This window comes from Anoplopoma fimbria, chromosome 3, assembly GCF_027596085.1.
Source record: "Anoplopoma fimbria isolate UVic2021 breed Golden Eagle Sablefish chromosome 3, Afim_UVic_2022, whole genome shotgun sequence".
Classification (NCBI taxonomy): domain Eukaryota; kingdom Metazoa; phylum Chordata; class Actinopteri; order Perciformes; family Anoplopomatidae; genus Anoplopoma; species Anoplopoma fimbria.
The window spans coordinates 17,942,802-17,956,296 of NC_072451.1; the positions used below are offsets into that span (position 1 = coordinate 17,942,802).

The 13,495-nt window shown below is 43.2% G+C and overlaps 1 protein-coding gene across 1 annotated transcript in view; it reads left to right on the plus strand.

Moving 5' to 3' along the window:
- The window catches only part of LOC129089161 (glypican-5-like), a 91,014-nt gene extending 78,344 nt beyond the window's left edge, over nt 1-12,670 (plus strand). The window contains exon 9 of the mRNA XM_054596540.1: nt 11,605-12,670. Coding sequence (XP_054452515.1) covers nt 11,605-11,792 — 188 coding nt within the window. The 3' untranslated portion in view covers nt 11,793-12,670. The remainder of the gene's footprint in view (nt 1-11,604) is intronic.
- The last annotated feature ends 825 nt before the right edge of the window (nt 12,671-13,495 follow it).

Below are 13,495 nucleotides of genomic sequence, written 5' to 3' on the forward strand. Positions count from 1 at the left end.
GACAAGATGGGAAGATATACCAGTGGATCAGTGTTCTTCAGTTATTCCTGAGCAGAAGGACAAATATATTAACTTTTCTTGTCTCTCCTTGCATACCCCAAGGAAACAGCTGGCTCTAAGTATGTGTGTTTGTGTGTGTGTGTGTGTGTGTGTGTGTGTGTGTGTGTGTGTGTGTGTGTGTGTGTGTGTGTGTGTGTGTGTGTGTGTGTGTGTGTGTGTGTGTGTGTGTGTGTGTGTGTGAGTGTGTGTAAACCTGACCCCAAGGGAAGTAAACTCTGAACGCTATTTTAAATTCACAGCTGCTAGTTTTAGGGAATTTTTTTCTAAGAAAATAGAGTGTAATGTAAGTTGTGAATTTTTCCTCTGCATACTCTACACACACACACACACACACACACACACACACACACACACACACACACACACACACACACACACACACACACACACACACACACACACACACACACACACACACACACACGCATTGAAAGACATTCAAAGAGGTGGGTCTGTATGGCATGAGAAGGCTCCAATCAGCAGATTTTGAATTTAAGGCTGAAGGGCACCAGAGCAAAATCTGCTTCCCCCATCTATCAATGTCCAGTGTAATATGCAGTTAATATTTTGCTATGCACAGTTGAATAAAACACTTCTGTAGGGCCCACTTTCTACCACTTTACTGTTCAGAAGACTGCATAGTATTGTATAGATAATGACCTTAAACATGACCTTGGTACAGTGATTCAACTTTAACATAACTTCCTCATGATCTTCATGGGTTGCTGGTGTTTTCGCACCTGAATGTCAAAGGAATGGAGAGAACTTCTCTCCAAAGCCGAAAAGGCCATAAAGGTGTGCGGCAGCTGTTCACCCTGGCAGGGGAAACACATTCCTGAAATGAACGGCTGCTTGGGCAGGATATGGCCAACCTACACCAGCGTTAGCAGGATTACACTGGATCGGCCCCAAGCCCGCTACAGCCTGCTGTTGCCCTGGACACAGCACACACCTAGCTTTCATGTTAGAAAACTCGCATGATGGAGAGATGAGTGGAGATTAAGGGCGATGTGCGGCAAATGTTGGGGTCTGAGGGAGGACACAAGGTCAGAGGTAGAGGTGAAAGAACATGTTTGAGACAGTTAGAACAATGGAGGGGTAATACCATAGAGCGTTACGATGTGATTCTACAGTACAAGATGTGACAGAGGCATGGAAGAACGGCTAACATGAGAATAAAATGTTCAGGGCTTAGGTTCAGAGCGGACGATTGCAAAATACAAACCTATGATCCAATCTACCGTGAGAGTAGAGGGTGGGTGGGGGATTTTGGTGCTTGTGTACCCTGCCAGGTTGGGTAGAACCAATCCCAACCCCTTGATCTTCCCATCCTAGGTCCTGGACTGGGCCGGGTCCCCTTGGGACTGGCGTGCGTAGAGGCCGGCTGGCCAGCAGATGTATTGGCTTTGTCCCGGTGCGGATATTACCAGTAGGACTGCCATTTCCCCTTAGCCTTTCATCTGGAGCTCAAGGAGCTGAGAGAGAGCTCCGCAGGGCAGCGTAGGGCTGGAGAAGAAGGAACAAGAGGATCAGAGACGGCTTTGCTGGACAGGAAGACGGTCTGGTTTTGCGGATGAATGTGGGAGGAGTGAGTCACATTTTCACTCAGATATGCAGAGTCATCTATTTGTTCTATGTGACGTTGTGACATTCAGTCATTTTCTCAACACGTGTTTTGACAAAATCTGTGAATGATTTTGAGAAATTTCATTATAATTCCTTATGAAATGAATACGGGGAAAGACATTTTCCAAACAGAACATATAGAGGGATAATCCTTTCGACTAATATGTGCTCAAACCCATTTGTTAGCACTCAAACTACCCAACTCATATTCAGTTTTATTATAATCACTGTATCACACATTTTTATTGTACATATTTGTGATCAACCACATCCCATTTCCTGCGGCACACATCCATCCTGTTTTATACGATCTTCCACCTTTCCTTTCACTGATCTAAGAAGAAGAAATCCTTGCTTGGCATTTTCTGCCCCGTGGTTTTTATGGCACTTTGAGAGCAAATTAGCTTGAAGGGCTCCCTAGGCACGTGGTCATCAGAGGAGAGTGGTTCTCATTAGCCTGCATCATCATTTCCTTTCTAAGCAGTATCAGTGGGGCCTTTATGATTGAAGCTCTCCAGCACACCTTTGGGACGTTTAGAAACACTAAGGATCTCTGGTGTGGCAACAGGTTATAAACCAAAGGAAGTGGTGGGAGTTACTACCTCGGAAGTTAGTGAACATGGATTTTGTATGGTTGCTATGAAGTTTACCAGCAAAGGAACAAGGAATGCTAGTGACTCAGTGCTCTGATACCGTGGCCACATAAAATTCTTAACTACAGTAGCACAGGAGTAGCTGTTCTTCACTAACATAACAAGAAATCCTTACAACATGTGGAGGTCTCCAAGCAGTAAATGGCATTATAAAGATGGTGTCCAGACTCGTAAAGTGTTCTTTATTGAAAGCTGCAAATTCAATGGCTATGACTTGTATTTTATTGTGTGCAAAACACTCTTGCACACCTCCCGGTCAGGCTTTGACCAAACCTTTGGGTTGTCATTGAGACCAATTAAATCAGTACTCAATGAATTAAGGAAATATTTCGTTGCTGGCTACACACACTAACAGGAAGACCTACAGCTGAGCGACTCAGTGATGGCCCTAGTTTATTTGGGCTTCATTAATATCCATATCTGGGCTTCTCTGCTGGGGGTTGGGATGGGGAATTGGTTTTGGAGAATGGGGGCGGGAGCTGAGTTGCGTGAGTGAGCGGCTTGACTTTTCTCGACTCGCCTGGAGCCCGGCCCAGGCTACTAACACAGAAACTGGCATTCCTTCTGCAACGAAGCACTGAGCAAATAAAGGCAGACATTCCACTGATATTGAAAACTACAGTAGAAGGATAAGCAGGGATGAGTCTGATCCTCTTTGTCCCAGCTCAGCCTGCTATGCAGGGGGAAATACAGACTAGGGGAGAAAGCGTGGAAGGACTTGGGGAGGGATTTTCCCAGACAGGTACTCCTATCTCAAACTAGAAAAGATACAAACTTTGGTTTTAAAGCAAAACCACAATCAGAGTATCTGTTTCAGATAGCAGAGGTGCATTAGCTTTGCACGAATGGTCAGATAATGGAGGTTGGTAGCAATGAGCCAATTTTTGCATCGACTACCTGCAGTGCGAGTCTGTGTGCGGCCGTATATATGTTTATGCATCAAAGCGCAGTGCATGCAGGTCAAGTCACTTCATTAAAGGCCTATCGTATTGACCAGCGTTGAGAGCGACAAAGCCCCTCTCCCTTATCCATAATTGATGTGGCAATTAGAGCTGAACCTGGGACAGACTGTCAGGCCGGAGGAATGGAAAGGGGGATGACCTTTCCCTGCTTTGGCTGATTACAGATCAGACGGGAAGGACTGCTGACAGCAGACTTACACACTTATGCACCGTTCTGAGTAATTTGGTTCTAAAACTGCAGTCAGTTACGCAACCACAGTTTTACATCAAAGTATTTGACTCACCCCCTCAAAATCAAACATTTATAGCATCACACTTTTTTTCTATCCCACATAGTTTTCTGACTTTGAAGTTGAAAAGGCAAGTATGACTTAGATTAGTTTAATTCAGAGGAGGCTAGTCACATTGAGCAACACAAGACTTCATACCATTCTCTGTATTTTGCTTTTGTGTGGGCACTGCTGCTGCTACATGGAATCACTGAGCAGGTAGCATCCAAAAGAAAAGTTTATTCACACTAAAGCCTCTTTTCCATACTTCCACCCTCACAGCCTTAAGTGTCACTCTAACATCAACAGCAGGCTCTGAAGGGTTGAATGTGTCATCGGATTACCAATACTCAAGGCGAGAATAAACACAACATTATAGAGATAAAAAGGTTCCAACTGGAGACTTCTGTGCTGCTTGGCTGATTCCAGTGAGCCGGGGAGGGATCCATGTGTGAAATGTTGTCAGGAGACACACACACACACGCACACACACACACACACACACACACACACACACACACACACACACACACACACACACACACACACACACACACAGTGACAGTGTCTCTTGCTACCTGATGTGCACTTCCTGTTGACTATAATGGATGGCTCTGAAGTGTGTGCATGTGTACGAAAGAGCCAAAGAACATGAATGCCAGTTTATCTCTGCGTCCTTCACGCCTCTCTGTCTTCAAGGACGACCCGACAACTGCCAATGCGATGAAGCATCTGGTGTTGGAGTGCACGCAGGTGTGTGTTTGTGTGTGACTGAAAACTTATATCTACTGAAATCCGTGTTCTGCTGGGGATTGTGTTGTGGGCAAATCTGTGTGGCAAACTATTGAGTTGTGCTGGGCCTTTTAACTTCCACTCTTCCATAAAGGCTGCTGTCCCCTCAGGAGTCCCCTTCCATCTTGAGACTCTGTCACATTGACTGGTGGAGGTCACTGTCGTCCCAGGGCCCCTTTCGCCTATTTGTTTCTGTGGGTATGTGTTTGTGTGTGTCTTCAGGGGAGTAAATCTTAATCTTGCCAAGGAGCTTAATAGTCTAGCACAGCCAAGAATCGCACTGAGCAGATTCCTTTGCACTGATCCCTGCTCTGGAGTTGCCATGCTGCTGTGCCCGTTGCTAGGATAGCTGCAGGCTAATGTGTACCCCACTGGTGCCCCTGTATTTCTGCCCCTTTAACCCCTTGAGTGGCCTGCTAGAGACCCTGTACCAAGGCCTATATAGGTTGCCTGTGAACCAGAGGGACAGTTCCCAGAGAAATGAGTTTGTATGTGTGTGTGTGTGTGTGTGTGTGTGTGTGTGTGTGTGTGTGTTTCTTAGAATTCAGAATAGGGAGATTAGTTTGACGGGGCGAGGAGCCCCTGTCTGACATGGCACCACATAAAGAGTGAGTCGTGGACAAAAACAACACCGAGATGGATGGCTAGTAATGAACTGTGTGAATCCATTCTCCCTCTTCTCTCCACCCTCCAACCTTACCCCTCTTTGTAAGAAAGTGTGTGTGAAAAGAGATAAGGGAATGTTGAGGGTGCTTTGAAAGGTGAATGTCTGTGACAGAGAAAGAGTAACCTTGAAAAAAACCAAAGTGACTCAGAGGGTTTTTAGCATTCTCCAGCTGAACCAAACAATGTCTGGTCACCCATGATCCATAGCCTCCAAGAGCAGCATCGGCCTTTTATTGGTGTCCAAAGGTCTGATCGGAGGCTGACTGATAGCTCTGTGTCCTTGTAATGCTGGCTTTACCAGATAATAAGAAGGGACTTGTACAGGCCTGGTGTGCATGGGGCCCCTTAATCATTCAAGACTTGTGTTGTGTCAAAATAATGATAGTGCCCAACCAAGGAGTAAGAATGGACACTGAATCGATGGGGCGTTTTTATCTACACAAAGTGGCACAAGTGTATGAAATTATTAGGGTAAAATCTACGATCATAGCACTTTGAAATGTTTTTGAAATATGTGCTAACGACTCAAAGGGAGTAGTGGAACGTTGTCCCACATCTGTGTCCTCTCTCTGTCTTCCCTTGGAAAAACAGAGAGCCTCTTGCTCTCAAAGGGATGGATGACAGGTAGCAAATATCTGGCAAAAGGTCACACATCAGGTTGGATCAGAGGAAAATGCTCTGTCCCTGTTAATCACAGAGACTAATGGAACAAATCATTTCTACTGACTTCACTGCATGTGAAAAACGGTTGTATTGGCTATTGCATAACGATCTTGTTTTACAGCAAATAATGATTGATCTAACAAAACAACAGCGTTATTATTCAGCCGCTTGGCAGAGCTGTCACAGGAGAGGAACAGTTGCTCATGCACACTGGTCTTGAACTTATTTGTTTATTTGTTTATTAACTGGATTCAAATTATCTGACGCTTGGTGGCTGCTAATCTCTCCTGGGGTCCACAAAAATAAAAACAAAATGCATACAATACATGACGTAAAACAAACAGTTAAAACAGTACAGTCAGAATAATTAAAATAGTACAATCAGATACAAGTACAGTCAGAGACTAAGTATAGTATCCGAACCGACCAAATACATTATGCCACCATAACTTCTTCCACGAAGGATCAGGAGTCCACAAAGGCAATGGAGGTCTACTCATATGGTCAGTGGCCGCAGGTGAGCCTTTTATCGATTTTTAAATGACAATTTATTACCTGTAAAAGTTTTATGAGGAGGAAGTGAGTTCCAAGCTGTTACTGAACGGTAGATAACTGTGCGTTTGAGGAGGTTTGTTCTTCAGGTTGGCGGTATCAAATGACCTGAGCCAGCATTCCTCGTGTGGTCGCTATGTCTGTAGCATGTGCATTGTACTTGGTTGAAAAAGAATTGCAGGTGTCTGATTAGATACTACATTTCTGAAAAACATGAGGAGGCCTTAGTGGAGTTTCATTTTGACTGAGAACCATGACAAGCGAGAGTGCTATATTTTTTAGTTTATTTATGTCTTTCCTTGCTGCCGCTGACACATATAGCTGGACAGTATTGCAGATGACAAAGGACCAAGGACTGTAATACCTGACAAATAACTTGTGCTGGAACCAAACACACAATGTGGAGAGAGCCGACTCGCCAATCACAGCGCCTCACTACTAATTTCAAACAGCACGTCCGTCAGTCTATGTGCATGCACCACAGGCATGCGTAAATCTTTTTACGCCCGTGTGCATGCTTCCATTTATGTGTCTGCCTGTGTGAGTGGTTAAAAAAAAAAAAAAAAAAGTCAAAGGTCATCTCTCTTAATGAAACATCGCTGTGAGGCAAATCCAGTGGCCTTGTCAAAACGCAGGCCCATGAGCTGCTTTACAACCCCCCTGCATCCGTCTCCCATCACCCGCTTAGCAGGGAGAAGACCCTGAAGGTCAAGGCAGGGAGAGAGGAAGACGGTGAGAATGAGAGTGCGGAGGAAGTTACTGACCTACACCGCACTCCCTCGATGTGCCATAAATCAAACCTCCACCTTCTGACCGTCTCTGTAATTGTACACAGCAGGCAGAGGAGTGAAAACCGCCACCGGTGCCTTCGAGCATATGATAAACAGGTCAAAGTATTCTACTCGCACATGTTACGTCTGCGTGGGGTCAAGTTACACCGGATAACAGTCGGTTACAGTGTAATTAAACCGAGGCGCTACATCACAATTCTGGGACGATCTAGATTCAGTTAAATAAAACTAAAAAAGAACAAGATTAAATTCCGAAGAGCACATATTTATGTTTGTAATGACCATAAATCAGCGTTGAGCCTGGGAAAGATGCCTTGTTATCTTGATAGCATATAGTGTCGCAACTTGCTAAGCCCCAGTGTACAATAGCACCATTCCTCACTGGATTGCAGCTCTGGAGCTAGTGTTCAACCCACGAGTCCCATGCAAGCTTGCACAACAAACCAGACACACACAAACAGACACAAATGGACCGTAGTTTACTGGGTTAGCTCATCTGTTTCATCCTTTAACAAACGCTTTGCCCCTGCTGCCCATGTACTGGTCCTCCCAATGAGTGTGAATGTGTATGCTTTTGTGCGTTCATGTATGTTTTGTGCATTTGTGTTGTCAATGCGTATATTCATGCCTACAGTATGTATGACATGTTTAGGAAAAGATTCATTAAATCAGTTGAAGACAGAGGGAGGGTTTTTGAGAACAGTTTGCTTCTTCCCTTTGCATAGGTTTGACGGTTTAGTTTGTGCGGCAGCAGTGTGCTGGCTAACCTAAAGAAACACAGAGGAGAAGAGAGAAGGAAAGAGAGAGAGAGAGAGAGAGGGAGGAGAGTAGCAGTAGAAAACTGACATGGTTGCCCGAATAACCGTCATGCTAATTTCTGTCACTCCCAATTTTTCCAAAGAAATTATGGCCAACACGTTTTGTTATTCCTTCCACTCACCTTCCAACCCTTATTCCTCCCTTCCTCTCTTTCCCTCCCCTCCCATCCCTCCACAGTGCTGCGGACAGGATTCTTAGAAGCAGCTGTTGTTGCTACTTGGCCAATGGGATATGGAGGGCTCCACCAAACACACAATCTGCCCATCTGGAGAGGCATTAGTGGCAATGGATACCCAGAACCATTTTTTTCACACACACAGCCAACACAGAAGTCAACAAGGTGTCAGAAGACAGAACATCCCTCTTTAACAAGCTACAGTCGGGGGTTGAGCTGTGTTGCTCCCTTGTACTGTATGTGTAGTTACTGCAGTCTATAACAGATTGGATGTTCAGATGTTAAAGGTGACATGATCCCCCATCCTCTTCCTCTCCATGACCCCATTCACTGCAGGTTTAAATGCAAAATGAAAGCTACCACAACCCATTCTTTATACTACAGGGTACCACACACACACACACACACACACACACACACACACACACACACACACACACACACACACACACACACACACACACACACATTTACACACTTCCCAGACGTTAAGGTCTGTCGTCTTGAACAGACTCTCTTAGCACTCTAGTTCTATTTGTCTCCCCGGTTTCTGACACCCTGTTTATCTCTGTCATTATTTGCTGTCTATTATAAAGCTTTTTTACCAATCACATTTGTCTTTAACCGGTGGGGAACATGTGTCATTGAGTGTTGTTGTTGTTATGGGAGAAGCATGTTGATGTGTCATCACTTAGCCTTGAAGTCGCCCGCGGTGAATGATTCCATCTGCCTCCATATAAGTGACGATGGATGTTCATCCTCCAACTGGAGGAGTCAAACTAACTGTTTTCCTCCTCTCAACCTCTCCGTCATCTTTCACTCCCTTCACTCCCTCCCACCACCACCACCACCACCACCACTATATTTGGGGGATTTACAAATGAGACACTTTATTTATACACGGCTTAACTGCTAACATTGTCTCATTGTGACAAGAACATCCCATTCCATGATCCTCCTGCCCTTCTGATTTTTCATTTCTAGTTCCTTGCTAACAAAGACTTAATAAAATAGACTTACACTTAAAAAAACATATTCTTGATGGTGATATGGCAAAACAAAATCTTGAAAAACACATACTGGGACTCAAATGCACTAAAATGCACAGCTAAATCAGCTTCATTAACAAAGCACAGAGGAGCTTGAATTACAGTATCATATGATGTATAGAGAAGATTTTAAGATTTTGTGTTGTTTTAAAGTTATTTTTCCAACATAAATATGACAAAAAACATTATTGCATTACCTTTATTTTCTGTATAATATGATACATTTATTCTCCAACATCTCATTGTGGAGTACTTCTTTAGGACATGTGTGCAGTTGTGTGAGCTTTGGTATATTTCTAAATGAATTGGTATTTGAAAGTAAATAAGACATGAGGTAAATTACACAGATGTCTCTTTAATGTCTTCTCTTTAATGCCCCTCCCAGCTGGTGGCACCCTAGGCAATCACATAGTCTGACTTTGCCTTAAAATGGACCTAGTTGGAAGAGTAGTTTAATGGGTATTGTCAGTGTTGTAACTTCACTTTATTGCATCCAATTTATTTTATTTTCAAGGATCACAAAGCATTCTAATACCATGCATTCCACAATGCCTACCTTTACCTATGAAAACTAAAAAAAACGTAAAACAAGTTTGCAGTGCTGTCGTCTGTGCCGTTATTGGCCGTCCTGCCAACGACCTGCTTCATTAATTAGCCAGTTGGTTAGCCTGCAGTGGAGTAGTGTTGGTGTTGTGTTGGCCCATTCAAATGCTGTTCTCCCTGATGAGATGCAGCCCATTTCCATTGAAACAATAAGAGCAATCAGATTTGGGATAAATGATGTCTTTGTCTATTGTCTACTGGAACAACAAAAACCACTGGCTCGGAAAACACTCCTCTCTCTAGAGCTCTGCCTAGCCCTATTCACACAGGCATACACATGCACGCATACAAACTCAAGTGCACAATTGGGATGGGCTGATATGCGGGGTTTTTTTTTTTAAAACAAATGTATTCTTCGTTTTACAAATTTGATCATGACAAGGTTTGAAAGAAAAAGAATCTGGGTGACAGCTTTAAAAGAGCAACACATTTTGTACTTCAGTGTCGGTGAAGAAGTGATCTAGTTAGGTATTCAGAACTCTTGCATGGAGTGCTATACATTTTCACATTTTATGTGGTTGTTATATCTGATAACTTCAAACACACCTGGCTGTCAAGTTGCTTGACATTCAAGTCACCAAACGGGAGGCAGTTACTATTTAATTAGACAACTGCATTCTAAACAGATCAGCTTTACACACACTGGTGGGAATGCAAACTCCTACTGGCCTGTTTTTGTGACAGTGACAGCTAAAAGAGACATTTTTAACAGTGGGCTTTGCCATTGTCAGTAAAAATGATAACTAGCTATCCCAACACACAGTGACATTATCGTTCACCTCTGTATCTATTTGATTCTTTCTGTATTTCATCCCGTCTCTCTCTAGGAACTAACACAAGTCCTGCAGATCCTGTAACACAAACTACATGGTTTTAGTGATGCAGGTTAACTTAACTGGTTAACTGAGTGTGTTTGGTAAACTTTGCTGTGTTGAGGGTGCTAGTCTGTCTTATTGGAGTATATAGCTGAGCAGGGTTGGCTCTGGCTGGGATCCTATGAAGATGAGTGGGAAAAAGGATGGGTAATGAGCAGAAGGAGTAATTTCCTTTAGATTTTAAAGACATCAACAAAATGTCACATCCCAGTGGGAAGTGAGATAAAGAGAGGGAAGAGATGCGTTCAGTGCCAGGGTGATGATGAATTTCAGATTTCAGAGAGACTGGGAGAGCAGTGAGGCGTAGAGACGATGAGTGAAGTCCTCTTTTAAGGAATGGATTTCACCAATGTCAGCAGAAAAGAGTTTGTGTGTGTGTGTGTGTGTGTACTTCCATGTGTATGTTTGCGGGGGTGTTTGGAATAGGTGCTTAATGTCTGCCCTACCCTCATCACCCTGATTTATCTCTGATTGGCAGTAATGACACAGTTCCGGCTGTCCATCATCTGTTGCTGGAGATTAGACACGCAGTCAGTCCTCCATCATGATGTGTGTGTGTGATGATGATGACGGTTTTTATTTTGCCGTGTCCCAGAAAAACACAGTATATAGCAGGAGAGGTTTGTTGTGTATAACTTGGAAAAAACCCAGATATAATCAGGAATTGGTTGTAGTAATGTAGTAATAGTAATAATGTGGCACTCTAAATGCATTTTTAGAAATGTTTTAAAGCACTCTTCAAAATAAATTATTGATGTTTCCGACTGAAACACCCACAGCTGTGCTTCTTCTGATTTACAAAAAATGAACTCTCTCCGAATGTAACAGATATAATCATACATAATTGTTCATGTCTGATTGTTTTTTGAAAACCCCTTGAGATGAGATGATGGGGATGGTGATGGGATGATGATAAGCCCCTTATATACAGTTTTTACAAGCCCAAAGGACTCTGAACATTAAAGAGGATTATCGTGATTACAGTGATGAGCCAGACCATTCATCTCCATCTGCTTCTCTCTTCCCCCCTTTTTCTCTGTCTCTTACAGCGCAAACAGAAGCCTCAAGTGAAGGAAAGCCCATCGCGAGAAAGCCCGGAAGCGACATCCCACATGAGAACCCTCCCAAGCCCCCCTCAGTGAAGGTGATAGGGAGCTCGGCGTCTGCCAGCTGGGCACGGCCCTGGAGCCTCGCACTGCTCTGTGTTGCACTTTGCTTGCAGTGGACCCTGTTCTGATGCCAGCGACCCTCTGTGAATACCCCACTGAACCCCTGACCCCCTTTTAGGAACCACATACATGCACGGATACACTCATATCATATACATATCATGCATAATATCCTTACTCCTGTCCTCAATGTACTCGGATGGATGGTTATGCTGGAAAAAAATGAAATGGCAAACAAGACAAGGCGTGGAAGAGAAGAGGACAGCGTTGTAGGAGACTGTAGACGGGGGTGGAGATTCTTGCAGGGACCCGTTGTCCTGCAGCATCACCAATGTGGTTGTTTTCACAAGCTAATCTTATGCACGCTCACCTACAAAGATTAGACTGCTTCTTCAAGGCTGTTTCGGTGCCAGACGTCTGTGTATACAGACTCCAATACAGCCAGACCAGTCACACACAAACATACCCTTTGTGGCTTAGAACTGTACCGCATCATTCTGATTTTACTTAAAACAATTACACATTTACAGACTCACATACACGTTTATCATAAACAGTACAAATACAGCCATCTTCTATTCCTGCAGTTGGTTTTTACTTATCCTTTGAGGCAAAAAAAACAAAAACTCATCACAGCCACTGCATCATTTGCCAGTCAGGCAGAAGAATTCAGCTCATTTGAAAACTCTACTCATTTTCTTTTCGAGGATTAAGGAATGCATGATAGATTGATAGATCGATCCCAGGTGCCTGGCCCAAGACGACAGATTTGATATACTCTAATGACTGTGTACCTTGGCGGGGATTAGAATGAAATGAGTTCACAGGTAGAGCACTGGCACACTTGCACGGCTGAACACATTGTGCAGACAAACTATGTGTGTATAGTATGTAACTGTATATAAATGGAAAGATTTGATGGAGTGTATGAGGTTCTGATTCAACAAAAAGCTCTTAACTAAAGGAGCTCAATGGGGTTATCTTTTCTTTTCCCTTTGCTATGAATGGACTGTGCTTGTCTGCTCCATAGTACATATAAAATAATGCAAAAAATGAAAAGCTATAGCGATTTCATTTCTGTTAAAAAATAAAGCAGGAATGCACATTATTTTTGAATTTAAGCAAAAAAAGGATACATTTTGGATGTTTGAACAAAGCCTGTATGTACATTGTTGATTTTACTAATGTTTATTGTGCATCCAGTTTTGTGTGTTTGCTCGTTGAATTGCACAATAATGCATGTATAACCTACCAAGTTTGCAGAATTATTATGGTAGGATCGGACCCTTCTCCGGGAAGCCTCAAAAAACTCGAAAAAACGATTGCCTTTTCCAGTACATCTCACTGATGGCGTGACATGAGGTTTTATTTTCCTCGCTCAAATGATGGTGTGGTACTTGAAATCATGAGGAAAGTTGGCCTGCAGATCCATCACAAGCAGATTCAAATACAATTTAACACACACACAAAAAGTACAAAGTTGGGTAAATCTATTGTCCAGTACTGTGGTTACCCTTATGCAAGTCCCTTTTCAAGAATTTGTCGTACATTTTGCCAAATATGTTCTCATGTCTCTTCCCTCACTCTTAAGCAGACCATTCCTTTGAATTCCATCAGAATAAAAGCAAATCGTTCTTTGTTTTAAATGATTCCTCATGGGGATGGAGCAAAAGGGAAGTTCAACAAAAAAAAAAAATATTGTGCGACCGCTACAATGGCTTCCTCTGTATACCTGTTGTCTCTCTTGTGTAGATGAAGATGGTTCATGTAC